The 19,809-nt window shown below is 36.1% G+C and overlaps 1 protein-coding gene across 1 annotated transcript in view; it reads right to left on the bottom strand.

Annotated features, from left to right (window-relative positions):
• The window catches only part of LOC122792400 (myosin light chain kinase 3-like), a 92,130-nt gene that overhangs the window by 23,873 nt on the left and 48,448 nt on the right, over nt 1–19,809 (bottom strand). Inside the window, exon 2 of the mRNA XM_044060189.1 lies at nt 15,518–15,694. Within this exon, the coding sequence (XP_043916124.1) occupies nt 15,518–15,694 (177 nt within the window). The remainder of the gene's footprint in view (nt 1–15,517; nt 15,695–19,809) is intronic.

Below are 19,809 nucleotides of genomic sequence, written 5' to 3'. Positions count from 1 at the left end.
GCAAAACACTTTGTATCTTTACACCTTCTTGGCAAGACTAGATACTGTGAGTTCTAGAACTCCAAAACATGATGTGCAGTCTTCAAATAACAGGAAAGTACAGAACTTGGTGCTTCATATTGAAAACTTTTTTTGGGGAGAAAGCTTCACTGCACCCATAATGTTAGGGGTTGCACTACATACACCAAATCTGCTATGCATACTCTCTCTGAGATTATTGTACATCGAAGAAGAGGGCATTCTCCAAGATATAACAATTTTGGAATTTATACATATATCTATTATCACGCTTAAGCTTTCCCAGTTGTGATGATCACACATTCCTAAACATATAAATGGAACATTACTTACATATCTTATTATATAGACATTTTGTAGATGATATACTAATCATCTGGGATGGAGAATTGACATTATTAAATGACTTAGTAAACTATCTAGAATCTACAACTGAGTTTCTTAGATTTACAATGGAAACATCATCTAAGGAGTTACACTTTCTTGATATTACAATAACTAAAAGTTTGCAAGGTCTGATATCATCTACTTTGTATAGGAAACCCTGTTGGAGGAATGCATTGCTACATTATGATAGCATGCATCCACGCCATATATTCCCCAACATTGTTAGGAGTCAAAGTAAGAGAATTTCTAGCTTATGCAGAGATGATAGTGATAGGGACTTACAGATTGGTTATCTAAGGGTATTATTTCAAGAGAGAGGCTATAATGTCTCACTATGTAAGCAAGATTGCTCTGATATGAATGATATGCTTATGAATACAGAGGCTTCTGCTGTCCATAGACATCCTAAGGCCATATATAAACATGGAACACATTATGATCTAAATAGGATACCCTTTACTACAAGATATACTAGTGATATAACTCATGTAACTGACATTATTAGGAGAAACTGGAATATTTTACTTGTAGATAGCAGATGTCATAGACTAATAGGGACAACACCTAGTTTTAGGTATAGGAACAGTAAGAATCTAAAAAGACTCCTGTGTATTGATAAAGTTGGTCCATTAATTAGTAGTATAGACAAGCGAATTTTAAGCTATGGCACATTTCCATGTAATAAATGTAACATGTGTACGTACATAGCTGATCAGTTTGTCCATCCCTCCCTCAATTACATTTATAGACCTATTTTTATGCCACTTGTGAAACTGCTAATCTTGTCTATTTAGCAACATGTATACAATGCCCAGCACTTTATGTGGGTATGACTACAAGAAGGCTAAGAGATCGAGTATATAACCATATATATGACATCAGGAGGCTAAATTTGAATAATGCTCTAGCCAAACATGTTGCTATTCAACCTAACCATAGTTTCAGGTTTAGAGTTCTACAAGTGATAGGCCTTAACAAGAGAGGAGGAGACAGGATGAATTATTTAGAAACTGTGGAACTAAAATGGATTTGGAGATTAATGGCACATATTGAACCAGGTTTAAATCAATATATTAGTATTAAACCTGTCTTAACTGCACGTGATTGAAAGTGTAATTTATAATATATAATGTATATAATATATTTAATACTGGTTTTTGAAATGATGAAATATAGTATATTTTATGCATATATATATATATATATATATATATATATATAATATATTTAAATATATTTGATAATATATAAGTTTATTTTAGATAGGTTTTGTATTATTCTTTTCTATATATTCTTATGATTTATTTTTAGAGGTTTTAGGTATTATTATTATATTATAAAATTTGATAATATTGTTTCATGTTTTAAGGAACTAAAATATATATGTATCTTTCTATTTCATCTTCTTCTGTTTTCAAACTGCTACATCTCATTGTACTAGCTTCTAGCAAGCTTAATTGATGAATGTCTTTATTGATTAATTGAACTAGATTGCTTGATGAATGATTTAGTAGCATATAAAAGCTACTCATTGTAATGAAGTTGTATAAACCTGAGGAAGTGTGCCTTGGATGCACGTGAAAGCGCTTGTTATACAAATAAATCAACTTTATTTTTATTTCTATATCGTGGTGGTCTCCATCTAGCTGTTTCTCTAAACATTACTACCTTAGTATATTATCTCTGACATTACATACTTTTATGGCACAGTGCTTATCCCTGCTTCAACACAGTGTGGTCTCCTGCAAATGTACAGTCTGCTTCCCAGTCACCAACTGTTTGTACATAACCATTTGGAATACAAGCTTTTAATTTCTATCAACACAAATGGGAAACACTTGCATGTGTCCACTACGTTTTATAACCAATTCAAAGACAACCTCACCTTAAAAATTGAAATTATTAGGTTACTTGGAAGCTCACTAAGTCATTTTTCTTCCCCAAGATGAATAAGATGTCATCATCATCAATCCTCTTTTTCCCATTTTATAGGGGTTAAGATGTTGCATCAACTGTCGTCAACCCTCTTGATTCAGAGTCACTCTCCTACCTTTTTTGACTCACTATTGCAGGACTTCTGTCATGCAAGCCATCCATCTTTTGGCTGGGCATCCACTTCTCTTCCTGTTTCTCTCAAATGTACTTTACCAAATTCCTTCTGCCTCTGCTTTTGTGCACATGTGCCTGAACCATAGTAATCTGTTTTCCTTGGTATTCTGTGCAATGCTGGATACACTTTCATCTGCTCTGATGTTGTTATTTCTTTATCTGCCACACAGTGCACATCCTATTACCCATTTCAAGCTTCTTCAATTGGTCTGCCTTCCCAGCCCAGGTTTCTGTGTCGTAAGGCAGCACTGCTGAAAACAATCTTTTGTATATCTTACTTCTCATCTTCTGTGGCATTCATCTATCATACACCCTACTCCTATTTAGAGAGTAAAATAGTGACTCATAGTAAATCCTAAGAAAAATGACTTAGAACTAAATGTTGAGCAGAATACAAGATTGAATACAATCCATTTACATCCTGATGTAGCTTATTTCTATTTTTAGTAGGAAAAAACAGTAACAAAACTCATAAGGATCAGGAACTACAATGCTTAAAGAAATAACATATCCCAATACTGAAAAGCATAATCAATAAAATAGAGTTTATAATAACTTGTACATATTCATCAACCCTTAAACATCCAAGAAAAAAAAAGTAAAGATGCATCTATTCTAGGAAGGGAGAAAATTGAATTATTACTAGTCTGTAAGGGCAGTGAGAAGAAATGCTATAATATATATGGAAATAATAGATTTAAACTGTTCTGATATGGTCCCACCCAAGGGAACCAGGTCCCTACTCTGCAGCTGTGAATTACATTTAAATATACTTGGAATACACACAGCATTTCTATCACAGTCCAAAAGAAGTGGAACACATCACTAGCTATATATGAAGTTTCAGAAATCACATGAATGCAGAAGGAATACAAAATGAAACAGTGACTACATTATAAATTTGCACATAATAAGATGTGTGAATGCATAAATACATTAGTTGTAACTACATGAATAATATTTCTGTATTTCAGCATAAAGTGACTGGTAAAGGATTTATGTCTGTATTTTATGCTAATTGTGATAGTATGAATTTGCTGTACTTAGCTAAGTGTATTAGATATAAAGCCTATTATGTGAGCAAAACTAATTTAAAGAAAGAATGACTGATCACGTGTCAGATATTAGATGGAAAAGTATTTGCAGTGCTCAAGGTAAACTCACCTTAATTGCAAATTTGTAAATCAGGGTCTGCAGGCAATCTCTCCATTTATAGGTTCATAGCCAACAAGGTTCCCTGGCTTACGCCACCCAAGAAAGTTATTTTCCTGTGCCACTGATGAGCAGAGACACAGAAGTGATCCCTGAGGTGTATTTCCTATTTCCCATCCACTCATCAAGATTTTTCTTGAAGAGTGCTAATGAAGAACTTTGCTTGACATAGATGGGTAGCCTGTTCCAGAGTATGGGAAGTCTCTGGGATAGGAATCTAGCCCTCCAGCATGTCCTGTTTATTGTGGTGACAAGGTTTAGGTCCCTAGAGCGTGTAGCTTGGAGGGATTGGGATTTCTTTAGGTGTAGCATTTTATTTTTTTATTTTATTTTACATTTGTTGACCGGGCTAGTCTAGCTGGATATATGTCCATTTTCAGTAGAGGCCCGGGGAGAAAAGCTCCACACATACATAATAATGAACAGACAGACATATTGTTAATAAAGACATACAATAAAAATAGAAATATAAATCAGTTTGTTAATAAAATAACATACATTAAGGAACTCAAACAGTTTAATATCATACATAATGTTTGGTCAGTTTCAAAGCATGTTACCTAGTACATAAAGGTTATGCAATAAGGCATTTGCCATATGGATAACAGTTGAAGCTCAGAAGGGTAGAGTAGTAGAAGGAGAATGTAAGATGAATAAAAGGGAAGAGGCAGGGGTTAGGAAGAGAGAGAGGAAAAGAAGGAAGACAGTCAGGAGGAGGTGGGAGAGATGGGAGAAGTAGGTCAGAGCATAGTGGGACAGCAAAGGAAAAGAAACAGGGTAGTTGCTAATTAATTAGCAAAAGAAGGGTAAAAGGAAAAGAGAGGGTGGAGAGACGGAAGTTAGCCTGCAGTACTACAAGAACAAAGCCAGTGGTTTTGGAAGTACAGTTTGATATGTTGTCTGAAAAGAGGTAAGGATGAGATTAGAGTTAACTCCTTGGGCAGCAAATTCCATGCTCTTCCTACAGTATTGGTGAAAAGAGAGTCGCCAGCTACGTTGTGGGCCTTTATGGGTTTGGTCATAAGTTTACAAGAGGAACGAAGAGAGGTAAGATTGTTATAAGGGAGTAAAAGTTGTGAAAGTATAGGGGTGTTGGTAGGTTGGTACAGTAATTTGTGGGCAATAGTAAGTTGTGAGATAATAAGATAGTTTTGTAGTTCCAGCCAGCCTAAGTGTTTCAAGTTGTGGCAGTGATGGGTTCTAAAAGGGTTACCAGTAGCGCCCGGCAATGTTATTGTAGCAAGTTGCTAGTTTGTTTAGGTTAGTTTTCTTGAGGTTGGTGAAGATAGGGAGGCGAAAAGAGAGTTGATATGAGATGGGAGTGAGCAATTGTAGCTCTAGTAGATGGGGTGAGAAATGGTTTAATACGGTATAATGATCCTATTTTTCTGTTAACTGATTTGATGGTGTTGTTGATGTGTTGGTCAAAGAGAGATTGTTATCAATGGTTATTCCTAGTAGTTTAGTTGTGGGGTCAGGAGAGATGACAGTGTTGTTGATTGAGGAGATGGTGAAGTATAGTGGAGAGGAGTGGTGGGGTGAAGAGGAGAAGTTTGGTTTTTTTAGCATTGAGAAGTAGGTATCGTCTAGTGAACCATGTTTCTACTGTGTTAAACATAGTTTGAGTTAGTGAGATTAGATCTGAAGAGGAGGATGCTGAGCAAATGATAGTGGAGTCATCTGCGTATTGAATGCAGGTAGCTTGAGGAATTACAGAGTGGAGATCATTAATATAGAGGGAGAAGAGGAGAGGACCAAGAATGGAGCCCTGAGGGACTCCTATAGTGATGGGCAGTAAGGATGAGATATGGTTTTCCCAACGAACGGCTTGTTGTCTGTTACTGAGGTATGGCGTAAACCATTTGATGGCAAGGTTATCAAATGAGAGGGATTCAAGAATGCTAATTAATGAAGAGTGGTTGACCATGTCAAAAGCTTTAGAAAGGTCAATGAATAAGGCAGAAGAGAATAGATTACTGTTGCGATTGCTGTTTATGGTATCTACAAAGGAAAGGAGGGCAGTGGTGGTGCTATGGTGAGGTCTAAAGCCATGTTGACAGTTAGCTATAATATTGTGAAGAGAGGTACTGTACAAGTTGCTGATGAATACATTTCTCCATCATTTTGCTAAGGGAGAAAGAAGAGCAATAGGTCTGAAGTTAGAATAGTCAATAGAGTTACCGCCTTTGTGTAGAGGGATTATATGAGAGATTTTCCAGATATGAGGGATGGTTCCCTCTTAGATGGTCCTATTTATGAGTATAGAAATTGGGTAAGCAATTTCTTTGGCTGCCTTTTGCAGAAAAAGGGAAGGGAGCTTGTCGGCAGAGGGGGTACAAGGTTTCAGTTTGAGAATAAGTTTATAGATGAAAGAGGTAGGGATGGGTTGTAGAGAGAAGTAGTAGGAAGAGTTTACTTCATTATTAGGAGGATAGAAGTTATTAGTGTTTAATTGTCTAGCGAGAGATTGAATAGTTTCAGTAAAGAATGAGTTAAAAGCATTTGCAGTTTGGAGAGGGGTGTCTGGGTCAGCATTTAGTGGAGAGGGAGTTTTGGCTGTTCCTGGTGAAAGGAGTCTATTGATTGAGGACCAAAATTGTTTGGGTTTATTTAAGTTGGTTTCTTGTAGGTTGCAGTAGAACTTTCTTTTGTCGGTGAGTATAGCTTTTTTGGTAAGATTTCTAAGTTGGCGAAAGTGAAGAAAATCAGAGCTGATTCTATGGGATTTCCATTTGTTCCAGACCTTGTTTTTAGCGAGGATTAGTTTTTTAGTTTCATTTGAGAGCCAAGGGGCTGTATTAGATTTTATTCTAATAGTACGCTCAGGAGCATGTTTGTCCAAAATAGAAAGGAAAGTAGAATTAAAGAATAATACAGCTTCATTAAGTGGAAGAGTCTTTAAGGGGTTCCAGTTACAAGTTCTGAGTTCGTTTTGAAATAAGTCGATTTTAAAGTGTTTAGTAGAACGTATTTGTCTTATATTAGGGAGGTGGAGATAATCAGTCTTCTCTCTTGTAATGTAAGTTAAGCAATGATCACTGAGGTCATCAGGCATAGTCCCAACTTTATATGTGATGTTAACTTTGTTTATGAGAATCCAGTCTAAAATAGTCTGCTTCATACTTGACCTATTAAGCCTCGTTGTTGAGTTAATGGTTTGAGTAAAACCATTTAGGTTAATATGAGAGGTGGGATTGTCAGTATTAATAGTATTCCAGTCGATATTTAAGTCGCCAAGAATTATAGTTTCTTGGGGGTAGTTGATGTCCGACAGCTCTGGGTTTGACATAGCTTTATATGTTAGGCAGAGATCACCTCTGAGTAGGCGATATGCTACGGAGTAAAGCTGGAGTTTTTTGAGGCAGTCAGTGTAGGGCATTTGTTTGAGTCCAGTAATCCTCTTTGTGAGGTACTTCTACGGCCTTTCCAGCTGCTGCAGATGTTTCATGAGGTACATTCCAAAAAGAGGTGTTGTACTCTATAATGGGTCTAATGAGTGATGAGTAGAGGGTAACGATGACCTCTTTTTTCCTGGACGAGAACCCTTTTATGATGAGGTGTGCCATGTAGAAGGACTTCCTGACTACTGTGGCGATGTGACTATCAAAGGAGAGACTACTGTCCACCTGGGTCCCAAGGTCTCTTATCACGCATTCGGTGTTAAGTAGATTGCTGCCTATGTGGTAGTTCATGGGTACAGAGTTTTTACCAAAGGGGATGACACTGCACTTTTTGGCATTGAGCTTGAGGCCATGGCTCTGACACCAGGCATCTGTCTCAGAGAGGCCCTTCTGTAGGATGTTCACATCATTTGGGGACTTGACTATGGCTCCTAGTTTGCAGTCATCTGCGAACTTCATTAGCCAGAGGCCTTCTGTGTTAGCCTGTACTTCAGAGAAGTAGATACCAAACAGGAGTGGTCCCAGGATGGAAGCCTGTGGTACTCCACTTGTCACTGGTTTGAGGTCAGATTTGGAGTCTGCAACTTTTACAGTGTGGGTTCTGTCAGTGAGCCAGTTGGCAACCCATCTTGTGACGTAGGGATTTATGCCTAGTTTATTGAGTTTAGCTATAATTCCAGAATGGGGGATGGTGTCGAAAGCCTTGGAGAGGTCAAGATAGGCTGTGTGAACCACTTTACCCTCATCTACGCCTTTGGTGACTGCCTCAAAGAAGTCGATCAGGTTCAGGAGGCATGATCTGCCTTTCACAAACCCAAACTGGGTGGGACCAGAGTTTGGAGGTTACCAATGTCTTTGTTTATGAATTGCATGATGATACGTTCCATGGCTTTGCAGACCAGGCTCGTCAGGCTAATAGATCTATAGTTCCCGGGATCAGTGGTGGCTCCCCCTTTGTGGAATGGGATAACTGTTCCTGTGTGCCATTCAGTGGGCACAAAGCCTGATGCGAGGCTATTATTGAACATAGTGCTTAAGTGGGGAGCCAGTTCATTCTGAAGTTCGTGTAAAACGCAGCCTGGGATGTTGTCCGGTCCCATGGATGCTGTGTTTTTGGCTTTAGAGAGTGCAGCTTTCACCTGCGTAGTTGTGATTACAGGGACTCTGCATTCTTCCTGTATAGATATGGGCCCTTTAGGGGGTGAGGGGGGGGTAAAGTTAGCACTGAACCTATTTGCCAGGATGTTGGCAATATCAGTTGGTTCTGTAATTTTCATGCCTTTGTGCTGTAACTCAGAGCAGATCTGGGTGTTGCCATTGAGATTCTTGACATAGCTATAGAATGCTTTGTGGTTGTCCTTGGAATTAGTGGCAATTTTATTTTCGTAGCTAGCTTTGGAGGATCTTATAAGGGATCTCAGCTACTTACTGAGGCTGACCAGGGAGCTCCTCCACTCATGGGATTTTACTCCCTTTTGCAACAGTTTCTTCCTTCTGTTGTACAGTTTGTTTATGGCAAGGGACCACCAGATTGGCTTCCTTTTTTTGGAGGATAGCGTCTTGGTTCTGTTTGGGACAGCACGATCCATGCACTCATGTAAGTGCTTATAGAGTGCATTTGTGTAGGATTCAGCAGTTGTAACTGTATTGTCCATCTGCATGGGTGTCATGAAGTTCACCACTTTTGTCTTAAGAAGCATGAAGTTGGCTTTGGAGAAATTTCTTACTGTGGTTTCCTTAATGGGGGGTGGGGGTGGGATGTGGATATCAAGGGTGATTAGCTTATGGTCGGATCGGACCAACGAGGAGTTGACTTCAGGTGTGGAACTTCATGTTGGTAATGACTAGGTCTAGGATATTGTTGCCCCTGATGTGGGTGTGGATAAGTTGATCTAGGGAATTGGAGTTTATGAATTCCAGAAAGCGTTGCACTAAGGAGTTAGTACATGAGTAGTTTTCCCAGTTAATGCTGGGGTAGTTGAAGTCGCCCATTATTGGGGTGTTTGGTTGAACCCTAATTTAATTACATAGTGCTGATATACTCTTTCATAGCATTTTCAAAAATAACTCTATTTATTAAGAATTTCTATCAATATGTTTTGCCCTCTATGGTGTTTACCATTTCCAAACATAACCCAAAGCTCTTGCTGAATGCATGACAATGATGATGATGCATGAAAAAGAACACCAGAGCTACCAACACTGGTAGATGGGACCATTATTTAAAGTCTCAATTTAAATATTAATTTTGATGTCTTTATACATGATGTATTAGTGATTTAATTTTTCCCCTAACAAACCGTAACTGTTGTGGCTCTAATAATATTATCATATCACCAACATCATCATGTCAATGGAAGAATTTAAAGGGGATACTTGGAATTTTATAAAATTGAATTTTAAGTTAAAAAAATCTGAATTTTCCAGCAAATACTAAACACTTGAGAGGTATGATGGAACACTTTCTACATGCTGATAGCAAGAAGCCAAATTCATCCAGCAGTGGGAGTTTTGACTTGCCTTCTTCATTTAACAATTGTGTTAAAGTGAAAGCAATAGTAAGTCAGTTTTTTAAAATGAGTATACAAGATAAAATGTTAGAAAGAAAAAGAGGTAAAAAAGTAAAGTAAACAGGTTTTTTTTAATATACTGGAAGGGATGGGGTTCACAAATTTCTCTACAAGGGATCATTAAGATAACATAACATTGCATACCAGTCGAATGTGCAGTCTTCATCTTTTTATTTAATGTTGGCATATACGTATTAATTTTTATTATGACCATTGAGAATTTTACTATTATTTAATATAAATATTGACAACATATTATGAATTTTAGAGTTGTATATGAAATGCAGTTAGAGAAAAAAACATTTAATAGAGTAATTTATTAAGTATTTCACTCATGTTATTAATTTGTATAGATGGTGTAATATGAAGGCACCATTGTAATACAGAAATTATGAGATTTAGGATGTGCTTCCTTTGAATGTTTTATTATTTATTTCTTTAACATTCGTTAACTGGGAAAGTCCAACTTGGCACAAAGTAAATTTTCAGTGGAAGCCTGGGGAGACATGCTCCCGATGCATGTCTTTGAAACATGGGAGGAAAACGGAGCACACAGAGGAACCCCACATGAACGCAGGAAGGACATGCAGACTCCACACAGAAGGCACCCCAGCTAAGAATCGAACTGGAGAACCTCTTGACGTGAGGTAACGCTACCAATGCACCACTGTGCTGTCCATGTTCTGTGTATGTTAAAGCAATCATGTGATTTTTATTAGAGGTGTGTCTTGGTATATATATAGCTGTAATGGCAGTGCATATTTTACTTAATTTCACTCTGAGGAAGTCCATGGAAGTATACATAGGGACAAAAGTGCCTAGTTTCTTTGTTTTAAATAAAAACATGAAGACTGCACATCTGACTGGACCTCTGGTGTCATGTTATCTTAGTGCTCAGTTTGAGACATAGTTTTTGTTTGTTCTCTACAAGGGATGAGATAAGTTTACTGCACACATCTTTAAATGTACTAAGATTAATTATGTGTGCAGGATAACATAGTTTCTTCATGTTGTTACATTCTGGCAAGACGTCTTTCATCCTAGGAAACTTATATTATCCCATTACAGATACTACCACCCCAGGTCATAGGTTATGGGAAGTAATTAGGCATAATGAGTTACAGAAATATATGCTTGTTAAAAGATATTATGCTTGTCAGTGGAGGTAACTTACATATGCAAATAAAATGAGGAAGTACAAAATTAGCTGATGATCTCACTAATTGAGGAAGCTAGAACAATTTACCAAAGGGGAATGCCAAAATAAATTGCTATATGAACAAATTAAACATAAAAATGAAAAGGCCCAAGCTTTATGTTGTAAGCTAATAGGAACTCTGGGAAAGAATACATTTATTTTACTGGGCTGAAGGACTTATATCTCTCAAAATTCTTGTGGAGACATTACAAGTAAAAATTAGATTCATTGCTATCAGCATAATTGGATATAACTGGGACTTGTCTGGAATTAATTGAATTTGACTCTAGAATATCAAAACATGTCAAACTTCATTGATACTTCCAACCTTGGAAACTGTTATATAATTCTTAGTAACTTTAAATTAAGTAAGGTCAATTATGATAGAAAAAATAAAGCTAATGTCTTAATTATTAAAGGTTAAATTCTGGCAGCTATTGACATTATAGCTGCAGAAAAGTGCAAGGACCTAGTGGCTTAACCTTTGACTTTAAAATGGGCTAATGCCTGCATTTTTATTTATATCAGGATGTGTGACCTAATGACTTCTTCCCTGGCTCTTCTATAATTGCCAGTGATACAATGTTTTCTATACCAGACAAGAAAGAATTGTCTCCTAACAATTATAGACCCATCTCATTAGTGGCATTGGAAACCAAATTTAAAGCAACAATCCTAGCTAGAAGGTTGGAAGGTATTACTTTTTACTTTACTTCTCCTTGCGCATAGAGGATATTTTAAAGGATATTATGTTGATCTTCATATGATCTAGCTATGGATGAAGTTGTGATATATGACTGAAATAGAAAGATTCTTACAGCAGCATTACTTTTGGACTTTCAAAAACCTCTGATAATGTAAAGTGGTCCTTTTATGGCAGATCTTGAACTGCATGAAACTGACGACTCAGTTCATAGAAAGATGTAAATTACTGTACTCTTCCTCTCTAGGAAGAATAGTTATGTGTAGTTCATGCACAGTCATATTTAAAGATCATGGAGGAGCAAAACAACAATCTCTTCTCTCCCCAATTTTGTTTGTTCCTTTACTGGAATCCATCTCATTTCTCTTATGGAGTGATTTATCACATACATGAATTTCATTTCCAGGCACTAGTACTTTAACATTTTCATGATTCACTGACAATTATGTAGTTTGATTATCACACCATAATGAATTCTATAGTTAATGCTACAAGCCATAAATTACTTTATGTCATTTTCTGATATCAAGTTAAATCTTGGTAAATTCATCATTTTACTCTTTAGGATCTTAAGAAATACTAGACAATAGAGTCTTGTGACCATTTACTCCTGTCCAGTATTCACCCTCAGACTGAAACTCCTCTCTCGAGGAGGCCAAAGCCAGTAAAGCCAAGGGTGAATTTGTGAATATCCAGCCAATCACCCAGCTCCCAAATGAAGGAAAATAATGTATCACACTGCTTAATTTATAGTGGGAGTCTATTCCAGGATTGGGAAGGTGCTGTGAAATTATTTTAACTTGACACCTTATTTTATTTATCTACTGGTAAACAGATAATTTATTCTGTTAGTTGTGAGACTATTTTATTTGTGGAAATATAAATGATCCTAGACCACTGGCTCTCTAATGGCTCAGAAAGCAAGGCACAGATCTTAGGAGTTTATAAGACACTGAATAAAGGGACAATGCTTCTAGTGTTTTCTCGTAGTTTAGGGTTTTTAAGCCAGTGATATTCTTTGTTAAGAATTTCTGGGATCTTTCTAGTTGCTTGATATGTATAGTGAGATACATCCCAAAGGAGGCATTGTATTCAATAACTGGCCAAATCAATGCAGAGTATAATGAGATAATGAACGCTTTGATTCTGGAAGATATCTCATTGGTAATCAACTGTGCTAAGCAGAATAACTTCCTGACTGCTGTTATTACTTGATGATCAAAGGAGAGTGAATTGTCAACCCAAGTACTAAGATCTCTAATAACATTTTCATTTTGAAATGGGGTATTGTTTATGTTGTATGCTGGGGGAGGGATGGTTTATTGACAAGCCATGGCACGTGCAATAATTGATGTGATCTGTAGTGTGAAAGGCTCTGTCCCTTAGCCAGTTTGCTATCCATCTAACCATATAAGTATCAATTTGTAATGCATTTAATTTGCTAGCATGGGGTGTAGTCTCAAAGGCCTTAACTATATCAAGGTAGGCCATGTGTACTGCTTGGCCACTGTCAACAGCTTGTGTTACTGTTTAAAGAAGATAACCACAATAATTAGACTGGATCTACCCTTAATAAAGCCAAATTGCTCCGTGACTAGCTTGATGAATTTTAATGTCATAATTAATCACGTCAGTTTTAATATGCTGCATGGCTTTGCATATGAGACTCATCAGGCTGATGATGCCTATAATTTTCAGGGTCAGTGGTGGGCAACAATTTTGGGAGTGGCATCATCACTGCTGTGCAACAAACTTCAGGAATGAAATCAGTGGTTGCCACCATTTTGAGTGGCATCACCACTGCTGTACAACAAACTTCTGGAACGAAGTCAGTGGCTAATGTCTGGCTTAATAGTTTAAAGAGTGGCACTAGGGCTTGCTTGGTGCTCTTTGTTAAACATCCAGAAATGTTATTGTGTCACATGGAGGAAGTATTTTTAGTTTTTGAGAACACTTTTGGTACATGATCTTGATGATGGGAAGTGGGTTTGAGGGCTTCAAGGGATAAGTAGACTTTGAATAGTCATTTCCAGGGTGAAGCTGACACTGAATTTCTTAGCTAGTATGCTAGAAATGTCCACCAGGTCATAGTAGGTCATGCCGCCTTGGATAAATTCTAAGCAATGCTGTATGTTGTTTCTTCATTTCCTAACATAACTAAAAAAATTTGTAGCTGTCTTTAGCTTCAGTTACTAATTTCAGTTAATTGTCTGCCTTAATATTTCTAATACTTTTTAAGTTTTTAGATAATTTCCTAATGTCCTTGATTTGAGGGGCTTTAGATCTGTAGTATAATTTTAAGGATTTTTTCTTTTGCTGTTGAGTTTCTTTACATTGGTGGACATGTAGGGTGGTTTCTTTTAAATTTCAGATTATATTTAAATATAGCTGATGCAGTAAATTCAATACATTTATCTAAGTGGGCATAAAACTCTTTTATATAGCTTGCTGCTAAGGCAATGGCTGGTGTTATGCTGGAATTTGGGAATCTTGAAACTTTATCACAGTAATTAATGATATTTGTATGTTTGAAATCCTTAAATTCTGGGACATTGGAATCTTCAGTTTTAGAGGTTCTAATAGCGAATGTCACTAATTTATAATCCAGCGTAAACTGGGAAGGATATACTGGGGGAGTAGTACATAAGGAAGCTGTATTTGCAAGGATAAGGTCAAGAATAGTTATGCCCTGCAATGAGTTTGTTAATAATCTGTTCCATGAATCTTTTGTTTATGAAATTTAAGAACTTTTGGGTGAATCGTACATTTGAGGTATAGGTGTTTCAGTTTACTGATGGGTAGTTCAAGTCTTTCAAAATAATGGATTTTTTTAAAGGGAGTTCACTGATTACATCTAGGAGATTTACATGATTATCAGGGGACACAGACAGTGTGTTATATTAGGTTATAAACTGATACGTTGGTTTTGTTTAGTGCAATTTAAAGGTCACTGAGCTCTGCTTGTTTGTCCCTGGGGATCTGCGTAGAGGTGATTCTCACTTGCCATCTGGTTTGAAAGAATGATAAACACAAAATCCAGGAAGGGAGGGAATGCTTTCTGAGCATTTAAACCAAGATGAAGTAATTTTACAGACATGGATATACTCTACATGCAGGAGAACCTCAAGGTTGAGCATTTTGTTAAAACTTCTGCTATTAAGCAGAGTTACCATAATGTGATCATGTTTTGGATTTGATATGTTAGTTACATTGGGCTGTACATGAGCTGGGCACTGACTAAAAAAGGTACTATGCAGGCAATAAAGGCTTTAGCCAGTATGTGAAAGCCTTGGGCTGAGAGGCGCAGACCATCTTTGGCAGAGCAAGTAGGACTATTGAGCATCTAGTTCCATGCTGATACATACTATACCCCCCTGGAATGACACCAACTATTTTGGCAATTATTGAAGCCAGTTATCTGTTCTATGTAACTAGGCATTATTCTTGGAGAAGGAAGAATTCCACTCAGGACTAGAGTCTTGCCTTATTTATGACATGCATGAAGAGTTTCAACACCACCACCACATCGTAGTCATAGTTGCCAGAGTAAAGAACCTTAAAGGTTTAATTTCAGCAATCAGTGCTCATAGAAATTAAGGAATTTGAAATTAACCTGGTAGTACTGCTGTAATGAAATGATCTAAAATTTTAATAATTTTAGATTATATTCCTCATACAGAAATTAGCATCATTTTCCTCAAGAAACCCAACATTTTATCTCAATCCTGATGGAAGAAATATTTTATTAATTTGTTCAGCAATTTGCATCACCCCATGACCAAACCATGCCAACCGTGAGTAAATCCAGCATTGCCCACACCCAGCCATGGGTTATTGCTTTAATAAATGTGTGTCATTGAACCATAGCTATATTTATACAAGATCATATAAGGCTGATGCCTATTAAATGCTACCTTACCGTTGTATGGTTAACAAAGATGTACTGGCACTTCATATCACAGTGTATGATACTTGATTTATGGAGGTACTGCAGTGCATCTGCTGTTTGTTCAAAATAGGAAATAAGCTCCAGTTTTCCAGCTTGTTTTGCCTCAGCAAGCACAGTGGAGGTATAATTAGCAAGGAATTCTGAAGTCTAGAAAAAAAAAGCAAAAATATCTAACGAAACGTTGAATGACTACAGTCTTGATAGACTTTATACTATGTCCATTGTGGATTAATACTAATAAATGTAGCTTTAACTCTTTAACACAGAATACATTAGTAAATCCCAGATGTGGAAGCACGCTTAAATCACAAATTCGCATTACATTCTACCCAATAAAATTAAACTAAACAAGTGATATATACAGACAGAATAATCAGGAAAAGGTTTCTTGTAAATTTACAATAAAAGTCCAGTAAGAATTTGTAACAATTCAGATGACTGCCTATTAATCTGAGTTAATGTAATGACAATAACTAAAACCACATAAAGGTAAAAAGATGCAGTAAACTTTAGAAGCAGTTTTATAGATGATGCTAAAATCTAATTTATAAACATTTTAGTTAATCATCAATAAGCACCTTTATATAAAGCACAAATAAATTAAAACACCAGTTTGATCTGTAAAGATGCTCCATATGTGGTTGCTACTGCATAGCCACCGATAATATCAAAATTAAAGCATTAGTTCAAGCTTGGCTGTTTATCTATGAAAACATGTAGCAGCTCATGCCACTCAGATGTCTCTGATTTTTAGGGATGTTCCTAATTATTTTATTTTGTCTCATGGCATTGCTTTGTCCCTCATAAAAATTAAGTTGAATGAACACATTAAGTATTAATAATGTCTAAGATTATGGTAATGCAATTATTATTATTATTATTATTATGAAAATTATCATTAAGTTAAATAATCTAGCACTGTATCAGTAAAGCTGTATGCTCTATGTTCACGTACACATGCAGAAGTATAACTGCATTCCCATGTATTTAAGACTTAATGGATGGGGGTTCCTTTTCAGTCACCTCAGAGAAAACAACTCGACTTCAGAGCTCCTGAAGTGATATTGTGAATAAACTTTTTCTGACAAGAAAAAAAATCAACAAAAACAAGATAATTTCTGTAGAGAAAGGGAGTATTTACTTGTATACGTTGTCTTCTAAAAATACCGGGATTCCATCATATGAATGATTAACACATGTATCAAAGAATACATTTCAGCTTTTTAGACAAACTACAGGAGTCTATCAGTGCTGAAGAAAAAGTGACCTTAACAACTGAAACCTTCTGTCAGACATGATAAAAATTAATTAGGACAGAATTTAAATGTTTAAGCAATTCAATAACAGATGTTAGTAAACAAATCCAAGGCTTGAAAGCAACAACCAAACCATAATATGAACAAATCAGATTCTTGGTCTTCTTACACCAAAGTAAGATGCCTGACATTGAATCATCCTAATGAACATATGCATATCTATCTATCTATGATATATATACTGTATGTAGGTTTTCTATTGCAATCTCATAGTGCAGGTGATCGAACGGCATGTGGCATGCGGTTGAAGGCCAAGTTTCATAGTGGTGCAATGCCAAACCCGACTATTAGAAATTCACAATAATGAATGTGAACAATATATTTAAAGCATAAAAAATAGCTGCAAGGTCTGATTTCAGTATTGTGAGTGGAGATCACGATACAGTGAGGAACAGAGAATTTACCCTTTTCCTCACGGTAGTGCGATCTTAGAGTTGGTATATATAATTTGCAGGGGGTGTGGGGAGGGGGCACATCCCACTGCAAAACAGTAAAAAACTTGTGCCATTGACTTGAAAGTCTAACGGTTGTTAAATAGCTTGGGTGACTGATGTCACCTAAAGCTATTTTGAATTAAATCAAATGTGGACACCGGTCAACTGATGGTAGATATTGTGTAGGAGTCATGATTACGGTTCTGACATTGTATTCAACTAATTTAAGCAAATGAAGAAAGTGCTTTCTTCATCTCAATAGTAAAGCATATATATAATATGTGTGTGTGTGTGTGTGTGTGTGTGTGTGTGTGTGTGTGTATATGTGCATATATGTGTATTTATATATATATATATATATATATATATATATATATATATATATATATATATATATATATATAATGTGTGTGTGTGTGTGTATGTGCATATATGTGTATTTATATATATATATATATATATATATATATATATATATATATATATATATAATGTGTGTGTGTGTGTGTATGTGCATCTATGTGTATTTATATATATATATATATATATACATATATATATATATATATATATATATATAGGTTCATAGATAAGTACTAGGCTAGCTGCTTGTGGGTATTTTTAGTCTAGCCAGTTTCCCTTTTTATGCTCAAAATAGCCTATCCCATTTGATTATAGATTTAGAAAGATAAGATTCTATACAGTTTTCTCATAAATTAGAACTGATTATTTTAAGAGAGGGTTAATGAGTAAGAAAATAGATCTTGATGCAGTAATATCAGAATCTACGGAGTCACATAAAGTAAAATGATGGCAGACATGGTAATCATTTACCTGAATGTATTAATATTAGTATTCGTATTAGTATTAGTATTAAATATTCCACAGTGTTCCTTATAAGACATTGAGAAATTTATTGATCTCTCAACCTTCATCCAGCAACTCATGGTCAGAAACTTGGATCCATAACTGCAAAATTCTTATTCTTTCATGAGAAGCAACTGATACTGAAGACTGTGTGGTTGCATTATCCAGTGATATTGGACAGTAATACATATCAGTGGGATAATTACTTTTCTGTCAAGGCACTGAAGAAGAGCAGAGAGTGCTGGCCATTTATTAAGCTATTTTAAGTAAAAAAAAAATCAAAGTGCTATCCTTTTACCCAGCTAAAATCAGTATCCACATTAAAACATAACCCTCCTCTTCCAGAGCACTGGAAGAAGTAGTTAAGCACCTAAAAATGTTCACCCAGAGAAATGGAAGAAAATTCACCCTCAAGATTCCATATATTGGCACATTTGTCAGCCTTGGGATTCATGAATCTCTGACATTGGTAAACAAAGTCTTTATTTGTTTATTTGCCATTAGTTGTCTGGTTAAGAACTTTGGTCTGAGAACCCTTTTCAGACATGACCTGGGACTTTTGGCAGCAGTCATAGAAATTTAAATTATAGAGTTAATTATGCATTGAGAAAGGTAATGATAAGAAAAACAACGACATATTAGAAGACACTCTATATCAGAATATAAAGGAGTAACATAATACAACTTGACAAATACATATTGTAGGGACTATGTGCAGATATAAAAAAACTAATTAAATTTGTAATTCGGTCATCTTTAAATAATAGTTTTTTAGGGTTACTCAGTGAGTCTAACTGAATGACCTTTGAGCAAGTAGGCTTATAAAAGCATCCACTTGCTTTTTTTTTTATTTTAGCTCTGGAGTAGTTATCTTTCTGATTTTGTCTAGGAGGGTGTTCAAAATGAGAGGTGTTATCTTTGTTAAATCCAAACAGAAGTTAAAACTAACTAGAGAAGTGCTGATATAATTTTTAAGAGCATAAGGGCAGCTACTTATCTGTAACTTGTTCTTCAGTGGTGGGCAGTAGTTCCAATGAATATGTGTAAAAAATACTGTATTTAGAAGAAAATTAATTTGGCTGCAAAAAGAAATCAGATGGACTTAGTAATGGATAGACAGCGGTGTTCTGTTACAGGGATTAAATGTGTTAATCTGAGTACCCTATTTTCAGGATGAGGGTGTTTTGTAATGAGAGCAGAGCAAGTGACTGGTACAATGTATTCTAGCCTTAGTAGTATTAAATGAATAACAATGACCTGCTTAGCTTCCTTTGTGAGGAAACAAACCTTTTGCTTGATAGTTTACATGCGTTAAAACTTTCTAGACTCAGTATTCTATATGTGACAGGATTAATCAAGTCTTACCTAATGTGAAACTAGATATTTGAGGTCTATATTAGGTCGCTGAAATGGCATTCCTGCGAACACCTAATCATCGACCCGTAATCAGTGAAACTCACTTTAGAGATTCGCTGAATTCACTAAGGGCAATGAAATAGTTGCCCAAAGCATAACAGACAAGTACAGACCTTGGCCCTTTTCTCCACTGTAGTGTGATCTTAGAGTTGGTATATATACTTAGGGAGTGTGGGAGTCAAAACCCCCACATTGGTGGGGATGTGGGGGTGTAGCCCCCCCACTTAGG

This window comes from Protopterus annectens, chromosome 1.part2 (assembly GCF_019279795.1).
Source record: "Protopterus annectens isolate FY-2018-M chromosome 1.part2, PAN1.0, whole genome shotgun sequence".
NCBI lineage: Eukaryota > Metazoa > Chordata > Ceratodontiformes > Protopteridae > Protopterus > Protopterus annectens.
The sequence above is the reverse complement of the archived record's forward strand: the minus strand, read 5'-3'. Positions and strand labels throughout refer to the sequence as shown.